Source organism: Tachypleus tridentatus, chromosome 7 (genome assembly GCF_004210375.1).
Source record: "Tachypleus tridentatus isolate NWPU-2018 chromosome 7, ASM421037v1, whole genome shotgun sequence".
Classification (NCBI taxonomy): domain Eukaryota; kingdom Metazoa; phylum Arthropoda; class Merostomata; order Xiphosura; family Limulidae; genus Tachypleus; species Tachypleus tridentatus.
Window position 1 is genome coordinate 26,306,819 of NC_134831.1, and position 23,728 is coordinate 26,330,546.

A 23,728-nucleotide genomic window follows, 5' to 3' on the forward strand; every position below is an offset into this window, starting at 1 on the left:
ACTAAAGCTATAGTTTTGTACAAATTAGTTACATTCACAAGCTAGATTATAAAATAACAACCTGAAATCTTTTTATTTTACTGAGATATGGCTTATGTACTGAACCAAACACATGTGGCCCCTTTCACCTCTTTCCATTTTTGGAAACTATCCCTTATGTATATTTTCTTCAATATATGACATGAATAAACAATCAACAGCACAGTGTATCCCCCTATTGGTTTTCTCAATCATTTTAATATGTGAAAAGACTGCCACATTCTTTCTAACAAAGATTTCAAGAAGGTAGGTTGTGGCTGTGGTCTGCTCAAAGTTTCATATTTTTCTAAATGCATCTTAATTACTAAACTTAGTAAATTATAGTGTAATTTTATTGTACCAGTACAGTTATTTGTGAAATTTTGGTTATTCAACTGTATACATAAAACCTAATATCAAAAAATTTTGCTTGATATCCTCTGTGTACAAAATTTTGAAAGGCTTGGCAACCAACATCCAGCAGCAACTAAGCTCAAAGGTTGTAGCAAGAGGAGATAATTGTTGCTTTACTTCCTGAATTATTTTTGTATATTTTAAGAAAAATAAATTTGGTAATTTATTTCTAAATAGTAATAATTTGTATTCATATATAATATGTAATAATTGAAATGTGACTGTATATTACAATATATTAATGCAACAAAACACAGATAAGACGGGGTAAACTAAAGGTCAGTTTTATATTATTGGATATGTAACGTGAGTGCATGTGCACCATGTAATGTTAGCTAGGCATGACTGGAAGGTCAATATAATAAAAAATAATAAATATATAGTATCATGAGACTTAAGGTACTTAGACTAAACATTTGTATTTTCATGTTATAACATGTAGTCATTTCTGCAAGAAAAAAGCATAATTTATATATATTTCATAATTTTTATGATAGTTACAAGGTAGTTCAAGTGACAGATCCCATATAGTCAAATCATAGAAAATAAAATCATTAGGAGGTTTTACAGATTATGCAAATAATATTTGAGATTTTTGGGGCAAAGAATAGTTTTTTTATCATAACATAAAATCACTTTCCACTCTGACTAGTAATGAAACAGACCCTATTTTCACGAGCAAATCTTTAGTAAAAATATTCATTACGAAACTTGATCTTTTCTGAACAAAATACTTGTAATCTTTACTAAAAGTCTACCCAATTTTATGAAGAAACACATGCTGTATCAAAGTTACACTGCAAATGCTCAACTTGTGCAAATGTGTATATTATACTGAACCTGTAACAAAAGGATTAATAAAACTTTTTGCAAAAAGAATACAGAATTAAAAATAAATATATACTGCATAGCCAGTAAAATTAACAAGTTTATACAAAATTGTTATATTTCTTTGAAATAGTATTAGAATTTATGGATGTTACACATATCAGTAAGTTGAAAATGTTCTTTATACTTTGAAACTTCAAATTTCTGTGGATGATAATATTGATAGGTATGACCTGACTTCTATAAATAGATGAATAAATCCATTTACATGTAATTTCATTACTAATATTTTCAAAATTACAGGTACTTTTTTGTGAAATGTAGTAGTAGTAGAATTAGGTAATTTACATATGAACATAAACAGTTGGAGCAGGCAAAAATTATATTTGTGTCTCATAATCCTACCATTAAATAAAATAAAAAAAGAAGATAATAAGCGTACATTACGAGTTACCTTAAAAATCTTATATACCTCAATCAGATCCTCTCTATATCTTCTTGTTTAAAGAGAAAACAAGATCAATGACCTTAACTTATCATATGGCAAACTTTCTATCTCGGGCATCATCCTAGTAGCCCTTCTCTGAACACATTCCAAAATTTTTGTCCTTTCTAAGGTAAGGAGCTCAAGGCTAAACAAATATAGCCTAGCCATTGATGTTATAACTTCTTTAAACTTGTATTTAGTATTTCTGTAAATACAACCTAAAATATTATTTGCCCTACTACTAATTACAGTACATTGCTTAAATAGCTTAAGAGATTGAAGAATGAAAACACCAAGATAGTTTTATTAACACTGTTAAGGTTATTCCATCAAAATCATACTGATAATTCAAATTGTAATGTTCCACATGCATTAGCTTTTGTTTATTTCTTCAAAAGGGTCCAAAGGCCATATGGAGGGGTTGTCTCCTTCTATCAGTCAGCTAAAGAAACATTAATATAGCATCTCATATGGGACACTTAATGTTCCACTTTGTACTGTTATATGTTAAGAAAATTGTGCATGTTGTGAATCATAGGAAATTATGCACTTTGTTGGTTACAACACAGCATAACACGAACTTCAAAGTAAAAAATGAAAAATATTTATTAAACTTTAATTTTGGTTTATTTACTCTTAGAACAGAACATTTGTGGATCCAGTGGAAATACCTATAGTTATAAGTCATCAATCATGGTGAAGTAATTCTTAGTGACGAGAAACCCACTTGAAATAAAAATGTTTCTCAGACTGGCTGATACAGGTATTAACACTTTTACTAATAAAGCAGAGAACAATGTTTAGACCTTCCTTGGTCATCTTCAGGTCAACAAATGTTGTTCTCTGCTTTATTAGTAAAAATGTTAATACCCATACCAGCTGTTCTGAGATACAGGTCCTCTACAGTTTATTTACCCAATTCACCAAATATTCCAAATTATTTTGTGTAGTAATAGTATCGCTGAAATTAATGTTGTCAGCAAATATAAATAATCTATTACAATTCCTAGTTAGTCATGAATTGCATTCAGTTTCCATTGTCTCATGGTTATTTTTGGCTCCCAAAGAAATAAAAAAAAAATTGAGTCTTAACTCCACATATGGGAAGTTCTGAAATGATTTCTTGATAGAAATGTTGCATTTAATTCACTTGCATAGGCTGAAGTATACCTCACCAACCTTACTGATATCTACTTCCCTTCCTTTGGGTCCAGCATATAACTCTTCATCCTGAGAGACAAAAATTTAACATTTACATAAGGCCAAAAATAAAACTTAAAATTGAATTAAGTTACACCTTATGTACATGCCTTGTGTTAGGCTATTTGCTAAGCTAAACATGCAATAAAGATGGTTTTGTTCATCTGGTTCATGTAGTTTTTAAAATTAAAATGAATATGTGCTGGGGACATTAACACATCAGCTGTGACTGAGGCTCAAAACATGGTTTTAAGTTGAGCACCCTACTAAAACAATTAGAATGGTTCAAGTCCTAAGCAGGCCACATTAGCCCTTATTCTGGACATCACAATTTTTTTTTTTTTAGCTGGGTATTTTCTAGAGGACATTTCTACCCTTCCAAGAGATACTCTGTTGGCTATCAGAAAACTGTAATAATAAATACATTACCTGCATTAGTTTGTACATTTTGAATGTGTTTTTTGTGTGCATGAAGCAGAATTAGAAGTACACCTTTGGTAACAAAACTGTGATCCTAAAATACAAGAGTTAAAGCTGTGTGTGAATTAAATATAAGGAATGTTTCAATAAATTAATTTTCTTTACGAAAACAATACGACTTACAAAGTTTCTTTAAAATGCTGTTTACTGTATCAGAACATTTTGTTAACCAAAAGATTAATTGTACAAAATTCTTCACTAATTTGATCACATGATTCTTTATGTTAGTGTCTTTTGTATGATACTGAAATGTTTTAATGAAGTTTACAACTTATAACAGCAAGATCTCATTGCATAGAAAAATAGTAAGTTAATTATTGGCACAACACAACTTTTGCTATTGTATTTTTATGGGATTCCAGTAAGTGTAAAAGGGCCTAATGAGACACTGAGAAAAATTCCTGTGGGCTTCCTTTGAAACGTCTATAGTTTTATTATGTTTATGACAAATTTGTGGGCCCATTCTAGCTTTTTTTTTTTTTTTTTTCAATAAAAGTTTTAGAGTCCAGTCTGTTTTGAAAAAATAGTGATACACTATAACACTTACATTTTTGTAATGTTATCTCTAGTGTGCTGAATGATAAAATTTTAAAAAACAAGTAAAACTAAAACCTCTTTGTATGTGAACCTCATTGGTGTAAATCTATTATAATTAAGTGTTTATAAAAGCCTAGCAGGCAGGTTGTTACACAGGATTTACTGAAGCTGAATGTACTGTATTTTTTAAAACAAAACGCAAATAACTGAATATTTAGAAAATTCTTGGGCATTTAGTTAATCTTTATTTTTATTTTTTACCCAGAGGGGCTCAAGATAGTGTGGAGTAATGAAGGATTTACGAAAGAAGAAAACAGTCCTTACAAGTCTTCTAATGCACATAAACATATTCGATCTGTATCACATGATTCTTATTTTGAAAATACAGTGGATATTCCTGCTGAAGATACAGTTGAGGAAAATGATGGGAGTGTATTTTTACAGATGGAAAGTAGTATGCTCAAAGAGAGTAGGTCTGAAGAGCAGTCTTTCTCTATAAAGAGTGCAGTGGACTATGCAAGAGATAACGGAAATGCATCCCTCCAGAAGGAATTCGGTAATAGCAAATGTGAGGAAGAAGTTAAGAACCTGACAAAGGAATCTTACTCGGAATCCTCTAAAAGTTCACGAAAACAGAGACTAAGAAGTTCAGACAGCGATGTTTCGAGTCCAAAAATGCAAAAACTAAACTTCAAACATTTTCGACAAGCTTTCAGTTCTCCATCTTTTGGTAAAAAATTGGACTTTTCTTTCATTTTCAGTGAGGAGGATAGTTCATCCAACATAAGTCAAGAAAAAGAAAAGGACTTCCTACGAGGAAGTATACGAAAAACAAAGGAATGGTTTGTCCAAACTTTGTCTCCTGATACAGGAAATAAAAAAATCCTCCCCTTTCCCATAGAACAGGAATTTAAGAATTCTGTGAATATTCCTCAAGCAAACAAAAGTATTGAAGTTATTTCTAAGACATTTAATAAAGATTTAGTGAACAATTCACTCAGTATATGTACTGCAGCAGAAAATACTTTCATTAAGCAATCTAGTAATTTAACAACTTATGATGGAAGAGCACAACGTAGTTTCATCAGTGATCTAGGAGATAAGGAAATTACTGGGAAGACAGTAATAGAGAGATATGGAAATGAAGAGACAGTCATAGTTGAAGTTCATGCTACTCAAGAAAGCTCATCTGAAGAAGATGAAAAACTTGAAGAAAGCTATCGTGTTGTAGATGAGATGTTGCAAGCTGCCAGTAAAAAAATTGAACAAGAGCAACAGCAGGATGATCGAGCAGAGAATACTGAACAGAATCCTGATCACATTTCATCTGTCATACAAAGTTCAGTTGAGATCTTTGCTTGATCCTGTCTGCATGCCAAAAGTTGAACCATCTGAAAAAGCTGATGAGAACCAAGTTTCTAAAAAGTTTCATCATGATACAATAGAACATGTAAAAATACATAGATCAGTTTTCCTTCATCCCTTCTTATCTTCTAAAAAAGGTAACTTGGGTGATGATGTTACAATAAATTTAGCTGCTGCACCAGTAAAACATTCAGAGCTTACCCCTGTAGATGATACTGAGAAATACCTTTCTGACATGACAAAGACTAATTGTACCATTCCAGACTCTTCTTCTTCTGGTATTAGTGTAGCAGTAAATGAGCAAAATTCATATTTATTGCCATTAGATTATTCAAAAGATATGTCAGAAAAGAGTAAGATAAACATTGAGGAACTATGGTTCTCTTCTTCTAGTGTAACTCCTGAAAATGAAGACCAGCATGTTTCTGATCTTGAGGAACTTTTTAGTTATAAGTTACTTGATGAATATGATACAGCAATGACACCTGGACAAAGTATTACCAAAACACTACCAAAAAGTAGTCCCAATTTAGAACAAGACAGAGATGACTTATGTGAATTAAAAGAAAAAGAAAAAACTGAAAATATTTGTGTACCACTTCGATTTCTTCCTATATCTAATTTGACTAAACAGGAGGATTTAAAAACAAAGAATGTTGAAGAAATGAGAAATTTAGAAAAATATTACAGAAATACATACACAGCATCAAGAACATGTAAAGCTATGGATGAAAATGCTAGTCTAAACATTTTGTCAGAAACGATTGAAAGTTTCAACCTACAGAAAACAAGTGTAAAAAGTAGGCTAAGTTGTGAAGGAATTTGTAGTAGAAATACAGAAACTATCCAGAACAAGTTGGAAGAAGAAGAAGAACTGAAAGCAAATAAACAAAAAGACTCTATGATGATGGAGCAGGAACTTGGAAATAATAAGGATGTGCAAAGTTCTAGCATTGTTTCAAGTCAGAAGTTAGAAATCTCTTCTCTTCAAGATAGAGGTTCTTCTGATCTTACTTTTCGAAAACGCATGAACTATGAAAAGCCTTCACCTGTAGAAGAATGCAAGCGAAAATTTGAGTCAGAAATTGGGCGTACAATAGTAAGGGATCGGAAGATGAAACTAGAAATGGAACAGATAAAAGCAGAAATGCAAGAAAAATTTCAGAACAAACAAGAGAAGTCTTTATCTAATTTCAACAAAGATTCACAGTTGCTCACTCAAACACAGAAGCTTGATTCATCTTGGGAAATTACAAAAGAGTATGCAAAAAAAACATCTGATGTGGTAGAACTTCGCAGATCCCCAGGAAGACAATTTGTAAAGCCTTTTGAAGAAAAGGAAAATGAAAGAAAAAGAATGAGTGAACCAATTGGTACATCTCTTAGATTAATACCCACTTCTTTAGTTGAAGAAACTAAACGTGTTTCAGAGCCATCCATGACACAAGTATATCTTCGACTTCCTCCTGAAAATAAAGCCTCTTTAAAGCAGTTGGTCTCAAAGTTTGAGAGTTCTTTACAAAAAGAAGAATATTTTAGCAGTGAAAAAAAACCTTATGAAACAGATTTATTAGATGATTCTACCTTTATAAAATACAGCTCTCCTGTGTCTAATATTTTCACCCAGATTAAGAACTTAACACTTCAATCTGAACAACCTACTCAAACAGTTTCTGCCAAACATGATCAATGGTCTGATTCAATACAAAAAGATCTTGATCCCCATGATTTCACACAGTACCAGAATTTCAGTTCAAAACTTGGGAAAACTGAAGCTCAAAAAGCAGACTCTTGGGGTCCACAAACAACATTATCCAAAAAGATCAAAGAAGCAACACTGTTGAACAGTATTAAGCCACAAACCTTGGATTTAAAGAAGACATCAACTTACAACTCTAAAAAAGAAGATATATTAACAAATTTTAATATTGTAAGGACACAGAACAGAAATAAAAAACATCGTGTTCAAATTCAAGAAATTTCATTATCAGAAAACAAAGATATGCTTGAAAATCCAGTTGGTTTATCCTCAACAAATAAAGGTGTCTTTGGTCCCATTAGGTGGCATTCATTATCTCCTTTAAATTCCCCTACCAGAGATTTAGAATCACATGGTCGGTTTCGATCAGAATCTTCTCCAGTGGACTCTAAAATTATTAATCAAAGGGAAAGAATTAATCGTTTAAAAGAAGAACGAAGGAATCAGCTGAGAGAGAAATGGAGGTCAGATAGTTTAAGTAAAGATTCAAATGGTAAAGAATGGTGGAGAAGAAATACATTCTCCTCACGAAATGAACCTGAAATGCATTCAAGAATTTTCAGTTATTTATCATCTCCAGTGAAAGAGTGGGAGTGCCATACCGTAGCTACTTGTCCTGCTGTATATTTAAAAGATACAGGTCCTAAACCTCTCATAGAAAACAAGGTAGGTGAAGAAGAAGGAAAAATATGGGTTAGGGAACGTGCTCAAAAATGGCAGAAACAGTTCTTGGAAAAAGTGACTAATCCAAGTTTATCCTGTGACATTAGTCATTACAGTTCCAAACATTTCACAGAGGACGTGCCTAGTGCATGTAAAGGAAAAGTTTATAAACCTGTTTTTTCTCATGGAACAAGATCTATTCCAGAAAAGAAAGCAGCTGGATCAACAGTAAATAAAGCACATATAGAAAGCCTGACACTCAATACTAAATCTATCCCTGCTACACATACAAACCAGATTGTATGCAATGAAGAATCAAAAATTGTGCCAAAAATATTTTTATCAGAAGAAACTGCCTCTGTTAAAACTAGCTCAGATAATTCCAGGGAAGGTGACTCTCTTCAGCATGTTCCCTCACCTCAAAAACATATTCGAGATCGAGTTGCTGTGTTCGAAGCTACATCATAAAAATCAACAGCCAGTCTTGAAACAGGTAGAGTCAAAGATAGGTGCATTTTTGATCAGCAGGATCTGATTTTTTAGTTTGTAAAGAAATGTATGAACAGACAGACTTATGAGTATGCTGAGCATACTTGATATTAAATTAACATGTTTTAACACTTGCTATATGAACTTGCAAAGCCCATGACCTAAAAACAGTTTCAAAAGAAAGATGGTGAATTGCAGAAAGAAACAGTCTTCCAAACAGTTGTTTTTGGTACTTTTCTGGCTATACAGTTTTGCTTTATTTCATAGTAAGTATTTAATGCCATTCCATATACTCTCAAATGTGTTAGTGTGTGTCAGTTTATGTATCATTCCACTTTTACCTATAATTCACTTTCAGGAAACCAAAGAATGAATTCATTTAAATTATTTTATAATCAGTAAAAGTATTTCTGGAAACTATTGAGATTAACAGTTGCATTCAAGTTTTAAAAAAATGCTCTTAATTTTCACATCTTTGTTAATTTATGTGATATAACACTACGTTTTTTTTAGCTTTACACGAAATTTTGCTACTTCATACATTGCAAAGAAAACACAGAAGCAAAAATTCTGAATTATTTCTTCATACTTCCTTTTCACTTCACAATTCTGTAATTGTTATATCTACCTATTTTAAAACTACATTGAAAAAGTAAGAGACTTTACATTTTACATTATCTGAGAAATGTGTGGTCTTTTACTGTCTACAATCTTTTAAGCAGTAAAGAATGCATAAATGTAAATAAAGAAGTATTGTATAAAGCAGAAAAATATATATCTTCAAGTATTTACCAAAGCACAGATATTTTCTTTAATTTATATATGTATTACTTTTACCTTTTGTAAATTGTGAAGTTAGAAGAGAAATCTTTTATTGATCATTTTGGTGAAGTTTGAGTTATTTACCTTAATAAAAACTTGTGCTTCTGCATTGTAACATATTTGGACGTAGGTTTATTTATGGAATAATTTTTGTGGTTGTGTTGAATCCACAGTGAGATATGTGGCTGTAAGGTTTTTGAGAAGATACTAGCTATATACCAGTGTTTTACAAATTAATTTACAATGTGTATGTAATATAAGCTCATTAATAGAGAGCATTATTATGTGTTAATTGATATGTTTTAACTAAACTTATGTATATGATAAAGTTTCGCATCAAGAATCGATCTCTCATGACTGATTCTGAACTTGTATATAAATGTATGTTTTTAATTGCAAAATGGCGAGATTTTGTTCAGATTTCATTGATGCACGTATTCCAGGTTTTACTTGATATAGAAACTTTATTTTATTGATTTCTGGTGAAACTAAAATACCCAAATGGCTACAGTACATTTTTATTTGTACTTTGTTATTCTTTGAATTTTTTAAAAACAGATAGAAAGCAAAATGTAGTGTACGAGTAAAGAATAACCATACAAAGGTATATTTCTGTATTTTAAAAGAATACATGTGTGTGTGTGTGTGTGTATGTGTATTTAAGGTATTTACTTTTTGCATATTTTGAATTTCTATGCTAAAATTGCACTCTTAGACATGTCAAAAACAACATTGGTTTAATGTATTAGTCACTTTTACTGCTAGTTTTATTGTAAAATAAAAAGGCTAATCCCATGATTCACTTTGGTGAAATTGTTACAGGATGTAGTTTTCACTATGTATTTATCTATACAGAAGAGTGTAAAAAGAAAACATAGTGTATTGTGTCAAATATTAAAATTACCTGATGCATTACTTTAAAAAAAAAGGTGTTTGAACTAAACCTCACTAACAGATAATGAAAACATAAAAGCAATTATGATGATTTTTCTTTTGAAGCCACACATACTGTCCCATGTATTTACCTGAGTGAAAAAACTCTGAAGTTGAATATAGTATGTGGGATAATCAGCTGGAGTGTGAGGTGTAAAATAAAAAGTCTTACCATTGTCATTCCAACGAGTATTCTAAGGTAAACATGATAATAGAAGAATAATGTCTCACTACAGACCAGTGCTTTCAAGATTATTGTAACCACTGCTACCAACAACAAATTGGGATCTAACAATTAGTTTGTATTACTGTGACAATATGAAACACATCACATAACTTCTTGATACCACTAATTTGGAAAAAAACAATGTAAAAAAATTGAAAGATGCAATTAAAATAAATTTTCAGTCAAAAATACAATATTTACATTCTTCTTTATTTAATTAATTAATTATTTAGTTACATCTATTTCTATTTCAGTCACACAACCCATTTTTTAATTTCTAATAACTACATGTGTGTGTGTGTGTGTGTGTGTGTGTGTGTGTGCACTACTTGTATAATAGCTATAACACACTTCTGATTGAAAGAATCACCATTTTACATTGTGTATGTACATAAAAAGTTGATAATTCATCACATATGTTTTAAACATATAAACGTATTAAACAAAACAGTTTCTCGCATACTTATGATCACTCCCTGAAATACCTGATGACATAAAGAGTAAAATGCAGTTTGTTTTTACCAGAAAAATTTTAGGACTAACATATACATATATACTCTGACAATCCAAACAAATTCTAGGAGTATTGTACCATGTTCAGGTAGGTATAAATTTAACAGAATACAACATTTTTCTTAGACTAGTATCTTTCTGAACTTGCTTAACAGAAATCTTAAGCTGCTTTTTTATTCTTTTTCAACCATACATGTTATATTAGATTCTAAACATCAGCTTTGCTGGACATTAATATTGTTACTTCACATATCAACTACAATGAAGAAAATATTGTGGAGTACAAATCATTTTGACTTAGGAATTAGAAGCAAGTAACTGTGATAATCCAGTATAATATATCTTATGAATAAGAGAGTAATCTGATATTTTATGGATGGATAATAAAACAAACTAAAAACTTCTGTATTAAAATGACATCCTTAAAATAGAAAAAAAATGTTTGTAAAGATATTAAATACTGACTACAAAGATAAAGGAACCAAACATAACATTAACAACTGGATTTGGTTCTTCAACTATTAAAAGCTTTGTATTTCTGTAAAAAAAATACAGAAAATACAACTGCATTAATATGAATAAACATAACAGAAGAATAAAACACATGCCTTGCCTTATAGTAACTTTGGTAACATTCAAAAGGAAATGAAAGCCAATAAATGTTTTTTTTTTCCTTTCACATAGAATATTTGTAAACCAACTATATAAAATTTACAAAGTGTTAACAAATTTTAAAGTAACATTTTCATGGGATTAATCTAACAACATAAACTCCTTTCACACTGCTTAAAATAATTCCATTTCTATTAAAGTTCAAATTATAAATCTGTCTTCTTCATTTGTGTGTTTTGAGCTTTTTTTTTTACAGCAAAGCCACATCAGGCTATCTGATGAGCCCACCGAGGGGAATCAAACCCCTGATTTTACTGTTGTAAATCCGTAGAATTAATCTTCTTCATTAAAAATTTTCTTTTTAAGTTGTAAAAGTATTTTTTTATAATTTATGTAAATACCTTTATTATAGAAGCCTTTATCCTCATTTTAATATATATATATGGTAATAATACAGTAAATAAAACTGTGCAAACATATTTCTTTTTTTCTTTGCTGCATGTGCCACAAGGTTTATGAAAAGCACAGAAATTATTATTGCACAATAGTTGTATGAATCCTTTAAAATAAAAACTGGAGAAGGTATAGATGATTCTTAAGGAATTAATTTCAGGATTTTTTTTTAATATTTAACTGTCCCAAAGTTTCATAGGTAAATATTAGTTGTATCTTAGTTTTACTTATCGAAGTGGCACAAAAGAGTTTGAAAAGTTTATATTCAAATTTTCTATTACTACAAAACATATACAGTAATATTCATTTTTACTAAATCTCTATAAAACCATAAATAAATCATATTTCTGGATTTTTTTTTTATAAGTAACACTTCTTAGGCAACAAATAGTTTAATAAATTATAAAACATAACTTCAGGATATTTGATTTAGTATTGTTTTAACTTGGATGTAATTTTGTAAAATAGAATTTTGCACTGCACATTTAGTTCTTTTGATAGCCCAGCACGGCCAACTAGTTAGGGAACTTTACTTGCAATCTGAAGGTCATGGGAGTGAATCCCCATCACAAAAAACATGCATTATAATGTTATGGTCAATCCCACTATTTATTGGTACAAGAGTTAGCAGTAGATGGTGATGACTAGCTGCCTTTCCTCTAGTCCTACACAGCTAAATTAGGGGCAACTAGTGATAATAGCCCTCGTGTAGCTTTGCATGAAATTCAAGACAAACAGTTCATCTGACTTTGCTATCCAGACATATCTGTAACAGTATTTATTCAGTTATGCAAAAACACTATATAGATAAGTGTTGATATAGTGCAAATTAAACTTATCTGAGGCCATATATGATTAATTAGTTGGTTCTGTGGTGGCTACAAGTGTTTGTGATTTACAAGTGGAATGGTTTTATCTTTCTATTAATACTGATTAGTGTGCAGTTAAGAGCAGTTTATCTGACAAACACCTGCCCTTCCATGAGCATTATACTGGTAAACAATTGTCTAGTTACCTGACAAAAAACAATCCTGGACTACTGGTAACCTTCAGTTTATCTGCACTTTTTTTTTAATATGGCCTGGTAATCACATTACAATAAAATCCAAATAAATATAAGCCAAGGTCAAAGTACCTCCAAAACAGTTTTCTTGTTGCAAGACATAAATTGAATTTTGTAGGCATTAGTGTCTCTTCCCAGCACTCTGATTAAATTAAAGAATATAACACCACAATGTGCTACTTCTGAATGACTCTTTATATACATATATACATAAATCTTTGTTGGTCAGAAAAATTTATTGTTTCACTGAACTGTATCCAAGATATTAAGCTTATAAAAACATTTTTAATATCTTTTGTTGTATATCAGAATATCTGACCATAAGAAAACTTGAAGCAACATTTAAAGAAAACTTGCAAAAGCAGCTGACTAAAAAATATCTATTTTTTATGTAAGGGACATTACAGTGAAAAAATCTTCACTTCAGTAAATATTATTTAGAGCTTAATAATATACATATAACATGTTTATATATATATATCACTAAAGCTTATCATTTATGTAACTTATGACTGTAAAACAGTAAATAATTTCATGAATTCATATAAAAACTTGAGGATTACTAATTGCTGGTGACATTAACTTTACTCTTGAACATCCTGTATCTCTGCTGTTAGAGATTATTAAAAGATGTTAATGCTTCACTCTCAGTTATGAATTTCTGAATTATGTTCTGTATGAAATTCTGTAACTTGTATACAAAACAAATGTGAAACAACATAAGCTGCCTATTACATCCTGTAAAAAATATTTACTTGTTCAGAATTTCTTTAGAGAAATTATCATAACACCTGTCCTATATATGTAATTATAAATCTCTACCACATAACATTTCAAATTTTCCTTTTCCCCCAAGCATTTCTAATTTTTTCAGTTTTGTTTTTTTTCTAATTTGGCTAAAACATCTAATAGAGATCATCTAATTCACAATGTTTTGGAAATAATTATTCTAGATTCTACAAAAATGTAATTTGTTTCATTCATAACAATTACAGATAAATCTAAAAGTCATCTATTTCATCATAAAATAATGAGTTTTGTAGATTAGGTGTACAGCTACACTAAAGATTAAATAGTGAAAACAAAACCCACCAATGTTTATACAATGTAATAAAGGACAGACAAAATTGTAAATATGGATATTACTCCAGTTTTATCTTTTGACTAGCTATACATGTAACTTATTGTACATTATAACGAGCGAGTACAACAATAATAATATAAAAGAGGTAAAGAATGAAATATGATCCATTTCCCTAATATTATTTTCTTTTTTTCTTGATGTATTGTTAAAATGCATCCATCAAACTAAAAGAAGATAAATCCATGGGTTAAAAGATCAGTACACAATGTATATTTTTGCACTGACATTATAGTTTTAGGAAACGTTTATTTTTAACATACTGGCTTATGTCCAAGGATATTCTAGGTCCTATATGAGCAATGAAGCCCTTGGATAAACAGAACCAACAAAGTCAATGGAAAGCAACAGAGATATAACATTTTTTTTTTGTTGAAATCCATTGACAAAACTATGAATAAATGTTCCCGCACTACATCCTAGTAAGTAATGCCACAATTATTTAGTATCCTTAATAATGACTAAGAATTATATATATAAAGAGAATCTTGTGCATATATCAGCCAAAATAATGTTTGGTTACACATACAGAAATCCAATTAAAGTAGAAAAGTGGATTATTAATAAGTGTCACATGCCTGTTAAACTCAGTTATGTTTATAAATAAGATAAAAATGTAATGGATCAAATAATCTTTACTCAAACCTGATTTTAAGAAATAATTATTACAAACAGTCTATTTAAATACATATTATCAATTATGAAATTGGCCTTATAGAACTAATACGAGTACTGAAGTACAAACCAGTAGTTGAAAATTTTCAATATATATTACTTGTTTTACTGAATGTTCATCCTGCCAATTATGGACAGATATTTCTTTCACATGCTGAAAATGAACTGGTATATTGTTCATAATAAATTAATTCCAGCAAAATTAGTGCAGATTATGCACATCACTCCACTAACAAACATAAAAGACACATGCAAAGTTATAAAAATGATTTCAAAGTACAGCATCCACACTAAAAAACTTGTTCTGATGATGTCAGCTAAAAGATGATTTATAACAATGTGCAAATTAGCTATCAACTAATTTATGTTCTAGAATAAAGTCTAAATAACAGTTGACATACCCAATAGTACAAGTGTCTGAATAATATTTCACCATTAGTACTATACAAAGTATGTCAATTGCAAAATAAAAAAAAAACTGTGCTGATAACAAATCTTTCAATGTTCATTACATATTTTTATCTTATCTTAGCATATCGTAATTATGATGAGAATTTTCAGAATACAAATATTTTACATGAACAGCCTCAAATAATAAGAAAAGCTATGCTAACAGTTCTCTTAGATAATATTTATAGGATCATTTCACACTAAAGGAAAAAATAAGTACCAGGAATATGAAAATAGACTAGAATACTTGCAAAAGATATAATATGGTACTGAATTTTTGAACTCCACTCATCACAATATCTATCTGATCTAGTTTCTCTTGAGCAATTCCATCAATCAACAACAATTCAGAATGATGTGAATGACAATTCCACAGTTATTCTTCTGTACAAATCTGCAAAAAAAGCTCAAATACAAAACCATTAATGAGAGAGATGATGAAATACTGTGAATTTACACACTTAGGAATAAACAACACAAACCATTTCTATGTAATATAAACCACTGAAAGTACATTTTGTCCAATAATATTTGAATAACTTTACACATAATAGAGTTTATGTGATCAAAGGGAAATTTTAAAAAAACTAAGAAGCCATCACAAAAATGGATGTTCCAAATGATCACAGAACAAAGTATACAATGCTACAAATCAACAAAAAACTTGCAAGACTGAAAATAATTTCAACAATGGAAAAATAAACAAAAATTAAAATAGGAACATGAAAATTTTGAAACAGATAACAAAACATATTCTGAGCTCTGAACTGGGAAGGATGTTAGAGTGAAGAATGGAATGAAAAACTGATGGAGACTGATGAAAGAAGGAATGAGTTGACAAAAAAAAAAGCAAAAGATCTAACAATAAAAGCAGGATGCTAGCTTAAGAAAGAAAACACAAGAGTGACACAGGAAAAGAAAGAAACTGTTGAAAGACAACATATTTGAAAAAAAAATGAGAGGGCCTACAATGATAGCCAAAAGTCTGGTAGTTGAAACAGAGGATCAACTACTGACAGACTAGAGATCCTAGACATCTGTATTAGCTTACACAAGAGACAATAAAGCTTAATAAAGAAACGAGCAAGAAAGAAGAGAAACTAGAAAGTGACAAGGATATAGCAAACATTCTATCACAAATAGTAAAAAACTGTTCAAAGTAAGAAAAAAAAGGCCTTAGGGTTCAATGAAATAACTAGTAAAATAGTGAGACAGGTAGAAAAAGAAGTTATTGTACATTTTATGCTGAATCAGGTAGGAAATCTTCTCTGATTACATATTTTCAACCTTTTTTACAAGAGTTCTACAAGCTTAAGTTCAATCTAGATAACAAGCTTAGTTTAGAAAAGAACACACTTTAAATTATCATTTATAAACTAATAACAAACGAATTCAGAAAGTAACTTAATATGAACTAAGCTAGTGCCTTGGTTTATACACTTCAAGAAGGCCCTTGCCTTCACTGAACAAAGATTTTTTTTTTCACTAAGGACAGTAAGCATCACAAAAGAATATATTCAAATCCAAGAGAATATATATAGTTGCAACAGCAGAATACATAGACAACAATTTCTGAAATAGTAAAGATAGAAAAAAAAAATTAGAGAAAGAGATCTTGCCTCACCCAAACTTCTTTTAATAATTGTAGACTGTAGTCTGAAAGGTAAGCCTAGAAAATACAGGATTTTTAAGATTTATAGATGATGTAGCATTTCAAGACAGAAAGAGTTAAAGATGCAGAAGATCAACTTGACGAGATAAACTCAAAATTCAGCATCAGGTTAAGATACACAGAGAAAAACAAAATACAACAAACAAAAACTCAGGGAAATACAATTTGGTAGCTTAATGCATACAGCTAGTAAGTAATATTCTTAAAGTGGAGAACAACCCAAAATAAATGTACTCATGTCTTTAAAAATTATTTAACATCTGCATGGTAGAAGCAGTGTTATATGGATAAGAAACATGAATTACTATTAAGAAGTTGAAAACAAGCTGAAGACAACACAACAAGCAATACAAAAAACTTACGATGGACATTTCAATGAAAGGCAAGTTTAACAAATGTAAGAGAAAAATAATACAAACATCATACCTATTAAAAACAATAAAAGAACAAAAATGGGAGCTGGCTGGACATATTCAAAAGAAGTGCAAATCAAAATAGGAAACAAAATAGATAGTTGATATTGTAGGATACCAAAGTTGGAGAGATCAGGATAAATTGAAATTATACAAAAAGAGCAACATTCCACAGTGGTCTGCAAGTGACTAAAATTAAAAAAATAAATTCACACACTATATACACCAATGCTACATATTTACCAATGTTTATTTTATCACTTGGTCATCTTATCAAACTGAGTGCTAGAAAATGCCTAATTCCATTCATTTCATGAATAGATAAATGTACATATATTAATACAAATTCAGGCCATTAAACAAATGTTGACCAATGAAGTGCAGATCACTAAAAAAAACAATTTCTTCAGCCAGCCAGCATAGTAAACAATCACTTTTTCACTGGCTACTGAAAGGAATGAAGAACTGATAATGTGAATAAGCCTGATAACCATCAACCATGAATCAAAGAAGGCATGACATATTTTTACATATGACAACCCTGAAGCTTTCAAAGCTGCTTTTCTTTAACTTTCTTAGGCACATCAGGCTTCTATACAAAACTGGGACTAAGGCAAGACTTTCCAAAGAATGCAATTCTCATATGTTCATGCAGGCAATGAGTTCTCTGCATATCTGATTATACTGTAAACTATCTCCAGATATGCGCCTCATTTTGAGTCCTCGTTCTGAAGGTCGTGGACCATCGCAGACTTCAAGTTCTATTTGAACACCGGCTGGGTGTTCCAAGGCTAAAACACGCTCTGATGGCTGCAACATTAGTGAAAGGCCCTGGGCTCTGGTATCAAGTCGCTGCTGAATCTCATGTAACAAATCTGAGCAACAAGTTGATTCAGGAACAGCACTAGTGGTGATAGCAATACATAAACTTCCACTAGCTGTCTTCTGAAGCTCAGAATTAGCTTGCAAATTACAAGTTAAATGACTTGAAAATAAGTTGCCAGACACTGGGCTTGGCTCACTCTGAGAACTCTTGTTCCCAAAATATAAGTAATTTTCATCATGATCTGTGCTTCCACGTCCTGCAGGAGGAAAAGTCTGTCTCAGGTGTTCTGAATTTTTATATGACTCACGTGTGCTGTGAATAGGTAGCCACCTTGGCAAGTCCTTTGTTGGACATTTTTGAAGTTGTTCCTTCACTAAACTATTAGAATCTGAAAATGAGGGAATCTGGATGGAGGTTATACATTCTTCACGTTCTGAAGATGTCTGAAACAATCTTAATTGATCCATGTCTTGAAGTGAAGTATCAGAAGCTCTGTAAGGTAATTCAAACTCAATGCAATCAAGGTTTTCTAAAATATCAGAAGATAACTGAACTTCTCCTGTTTCATCTGTCACACTTATCTGGGGATAAGTGTTGATGGGTGAAGAAATAGTTTCAGTTGTCTGTTCTTGGTTGTCTCTGTCTAATTTACCAGACTGCTTGGAGTTTGAGGATGAAGATTGACATTGCTCAGTAGCATCTTCTTGAATCATGCAAAGGTTCTGAAAAGTGGTTGGGGAAATGTTACGATGAGGTTGTCCTACAAGACCTTGAAGGCGAGGAAAAATGGTTGGTAAGTTTGTAGGGGAATCTGGAAAAGATGGTGGAGGAGATACTCTTTGTTGTGGTGAATTTATTCCTGTGACTCTGTTATATGGTGGAGACACTCCACCCAAAGACATACACACTGGTGGTGAACTAGCACGTGGAGGAGTGCCAAAAACTTGAAAGGCAGAGAAGGTACTTTCATGTGTGCCAAATCCCACAGGACTTCCTCGACGTTGAAGCTGGAGTCGTTGAAAGTGCTGTGTCAAAGATACAGGAGAGGTCGGCCCACTAGAAGGGGACTTGTGAATGGGAGAACCAGATATAGAAGGAGGTGATGATGTGGAAGTTTGGCTGAGAGAAGCTTGAAGCAAAAACATTTGTTGAACATGAAGTGAATGACGTCGCTGTAACTCTGCCTGAACTTGTGGGTCCACTGGGCATGCATGTTTCTGATTATAAAATAAACACATTTCACTTTTAAAAACAAAGAATATTCACTTCATATCTAACACTATTTGAATGTAAATGATGAAAAAAATATATTATATGCATCCATTCTAATGATGAAAAATCTAAATTTATAGAAATATATAGTAATAAACACAATTTTCCCTTAGTACATGTAATTACATGTATTTTCCAATGTTGCAATTTTTACCTCAGGAGTTCAAACATAGAGGACTCAATAAAATGTGCAGTCATACTTAACATACTTGAATATCAAGGGCATATGTTTATTACTTTGAGAGTATATGAAAGGAAATGATATGATACTAGAGAAGAAAACAATTAGTAGATATATATACTAAAGGCTTACCAACAACAGTATCGTGATCAGACGCAATTAGTGTTTTAACCACTTAAAAGTTTTTGAAGGTTGTTTAGTCCTGTATATTCTTTATGCATTCTTCATGTTAAGTGAAAACAAAGTCTAACACAATAAAGAAATGCAGTGTGTATAACAAACAGAACTAGGAGAACACAACAGTGTAAGTTCAAGAAAACTGTTTAAGGTTTATAAAATTCTGTGCACATAATACATAAAAGTAAGGCATCTTATAAGTGCATATTAAGAAATCTATAAAAACTATAATGCTATAACAAATACTACAAACATTTTGAAAATACAGTTATATCCCACTAGCTACAATACTGCTCATAATACAACTCAACAGAAATGTATTTAAAAACTCCCAATTATAAATTACATCCAGTGTGAATTTCCAGATTATCTACTGTGATTTAAAGTGTTTATTTTAACAAAAGATTCTTCATAACTTCATACAAATCTTACTTCTTGTTTTGAAGTGTTCACTATTTGGTTTTTCTTTACAGTCTTTGCTTAGATGGTTGTAAATTTCAGATTTATTCAAAGGACTGTTATGTGCATGATCCTCAATTCTGGAAATTAAGGTTTGAGTCATTGACCCAATATACACTTGCCTACAGGAAGGATACAAATATCTGCATGATAACAATGATTCTTTTGAAAGAGATAATTTATTTTTAAACAGGAAAATAACTGCATATCAGTTTGAAGATTACTCTCAGGCTGATTTGGAGGTAAGTTGACTGCAGAATGCTCTTGATTTTACTTTTTAGTTCAATGCCACTGGAACCAGTGAAGGGTAATGTAAATGTGATAGGGTATATACAAATGTTGAGGTCAAGAATTTTGAAATTCTAAGCCATACAGATGAACTCAAAAATACTTTTGTTGATGAGTGTTGAGAGAAGGTAGTTTTAATCAAGTATATTTTTTAATACTGATAAGTTCATCTTGAAAATAACCATAAGAGCTGGTAATTTTATATGTTATATGAACTAGAATACTTATTGAATTAGTTTTGTAACACTGAGGTATAAATGTGCTGACATAGCAGTATAAACCAGAATATGTTGGTTTGTGGTAGTACTTAGTTTGGAAACTGTTGTTCTGGTTGATGACTTATAAATATAAAAAAAATAGCAGCTTAGATTCTTTTTGTTCTTCAACTGTGAACTCAATATTCCCATGCTTTTAATCTAAATAATCTTGAATCTTTTTAACATGGTTTTGCTTTGTGAATACAATGAAAATGTCATCAATATATCTTCTATAAACTAAAGGTTTAAATTCAAACATACACGATCACGAGATTAGAAAAAATTAACTAGCATGAAAGCAAGAGGTCAAGCCCATGGCTACACCGTAAATTATCATATGTCTTATTATTAAACACAAAATGAAATTCTTTGTTTATAATTTCAAGTAGTTTTGTAAACTAATTTTTAGTTAAGCCATTGACTTTAGTGTTATCAGGAAATACTAAATCACTATTTTATTTTATTACTTCCTGAAGCAGAATATTAGTGTACATTGGAAAACTATAAACAAGAAGTAAATAGTGAAAACTTCAGAAAAACAGACTCAGCAAAAGATGAATGGATGTTAAGAAAAAAGGAAGCACTCCTAATTCATAACATACAACCTAAGTTAAACAATCAAGTAGCTACATCACTGCACCACAAACTACAATCAACTCATCATGCCTGAGATGGGCAAAAAGTGAAAATTTCATCCAACAAACAAATGTCAATATCTACTAAAATCGAAAATAAAACTCTTATCTGATTCACATATTACTCAGTGTTGCTACGATTTTAGTACGTGTCATTCTAGAGGTTATTTCTATTCATGGTAACAAGGTTTTCTTTTGTTTATTTCAAGAAACACTCTTGAGTGGTCCATATGAAAATATTTGAATCTTTTTTCTCCTTTCAGTTAAAGTTATGTTTTAAAACATATATATATATATATCTTTCACTGAATCTACAACTGTTTAAGAAAAAAAAGAAAGGGTTGGTTTGACAAATGATCCTTAATTTATGCAATTATACATGCAATTCTTCAAAAGATTACAGCTAAGCTGAAATCTCTAGAAAAGCAACACAATAATTTAAATAATGTGATATGTTATTCTCAGAAAAATTTGAAACAGTATACTGTTTTAACTTTTACAAACAATTCAAGAGTTCTATTTCAAACTTCACATTAGATGGTAGTTTTTGCTATGCAGCAACTAACAAATTAAACTTTTCTTTATTTTCAAGTATCAACTTGCTGCATAACTTACACTACAAAATATACAATGGTTTAAAACTTAAATGTTAAATAATTCAGTTATTTTTATTGGAAAAAAAACTCACTCTTATGTATAAGAATGTAATCCCTGAAAGTATTATTACTTACAGCTCAAGAAGCAACCTCAGGAACTTTTCTGAACTTTTGTTTGAAATTAATTTAAGCCTTTCCAGTATGGAGGGAATGCACTGACATTGCACTAGTTTTTTTTTGTTTTTTTCTCAGAGTGAAAGTGCAACTCAGTGCACATTTTCTTTAAAAATTCATAAAACTTGATCAAATATTCCTCTCACTTTTTAAACTGTGCAATTACTAAACTTTTGTTACAAGACACCACGAGTTTTTGGTAGTCACTTCCGAATGAAATCATAAATATAATCATCAGCAAAAAAAGAAAAATTATATAAAAAGAAGAAATACTGTTCAAGATATTTTGAAGAGATAATTATTTTGTAATAATTGTAAATCTACAGTTATGATTGGGCAAAAACATTCTTAAAAAATTATAAATATATTGTTTAGAGGAAAGGCTCCTTGGAGCTGCATTGAAATGAAGGACGGATATTTTTTTACTTTCATACGTGTCACCCACATTAAATAAATGTTACATACTGTTATCATTTCTGAAACATATTTGAATAAAAATATGTTGAAATGGAATGACAATCATATTTTTGTCAAAATCTTAAAATTTGATATATATAACATTTAACACCTAACAAAGTTAAGTTTATGTAGAAAAGATGATCTAATTTCCATGTAACTAAAAGGGAATAACAATTTTCATACAAAGTATTTTATCTTGGACAATTAGAAAAACTTAACATTTAAAAGAAAAAAATTAATTAACTCACTCAAATGGAGTTTATAAAAAAACATTCAAAATAAGCAGATTAGGTAAGTTTAAAATATTTGCATAATACTTTGAATAAATATTTGTTTATGTTCCAGTTTGCCTTTAGGTCCATTCATGTAAACTGTAAAACTGTTAAAACAAATGAAAAATGTTAACTAATTAGCATCAGCAGTTGTTTACCAAAATGCCTGTACAAATGTAATCAGTTTAGTTGTGGAACATGTGATAGCTCTAATCCTGAATAAAATATACACAGTACCTGTAACTGTTGATATTGTTGTTGAAGAGCTTTCACAGTCAATGCATTATCCATTGGTACAGGGCCTGTCCCTACAGTTTGGTTGTAAAGTCTTTCTAGCTGAGAGCGATATGGATTCATTGGTGTACTGCCATCACTTGCTCTTCGACCAACAGCTAATGAATAATATTAGGTAAAAAAATAATCTTCTTATACTTCTAAAACTACTGTACTTACATATACAAATTGCAATGGTTCTTGATTTTCGCATATAAATATTTTTTTTAATCAGAAGCTTATCTAGTTGTTTTTCTTTCATATTACTCACAAGAATCTGTACAATAGCAAACAAATATTCCTGAAAATAGATATTGATTTTTGATAATGCATATGTGGCATTAAAAAGGGACAAATGTTATAAAATTACTTGCAAACAAATTCCAGTGATACTATTAACTATGTCATTGATAGAAGCAAAATTCCATGCACATTGAATTTTTGTAAATATGTTGTCATAATTCAAAATTGTTCACCTAACAGGATGACTTTTGTATGTTTTTAAAATAGAAAAATATAAGTACATAAAAATAACCCAGAATACACCAAAAGAACAAGAGTGCAATATTCAAAATATCTTTATGCTGTATTTACAGATCCCACCAATCTTACACAGGCATACACTGAGAAACTTATAACAAAACAG

The 23,728-nt window shown here is 30.6% G+C and overlaps 2 protein-coding genes across 5 annotated transcripts in view; one reads left to right on the forward strand and one right to left on the reverse strand.

Annotated features, from left to right (window-relative positions):
• The window catches only part of LOC143255339 (uncharacterized), a 174,802-nt gene extending 164,812 nt beyond the window's left edge, over positions 1–9,990 (forward strand). Inside the window, 2 exon segments of the mRNA XM_076510828.1 lie at positions 4,230–5,269; positions 5,271–9,990. Of these exon segments, the coding sequence (XP_076366943.1) occupies positions 4,230–5,269; positions 5,271–8,219 (3,989 nt within the window). The 3' untranslated portion in view covers positions 8,220–9,990.
• Positions 9,991–13,562: 3,572 nt separating this feature from the next.
• Positions 13,563–23,728, reverse strand: part of LOC143255338 (serine/threonine-protein kinase SIK3-like) — a 53,746-nt gene continuing 43,580 nt past the window's right edge. For all 4 annotated transcript variants that reach the window (XM_076510824.1, XM_076510825.1, XM_076510826.1 and 1 more), the window contains 2 exons: positions 23,047–23,201; positions 13,563–19,256 (listed from right to left, as the gene is read on the reverse strand). In XM_076510824.1, coding sequence (XP_076366939.1) covers positions 17,853–19,256; positions 23,047–23,201 — 1,559 coding nt within the window. In that variant the 3' untranslated portion in view covers positions 13,563–17,852. The remainder of the gene's footprint in view (positions 19,257–23,046; positions 23,202–23,728) is intronic.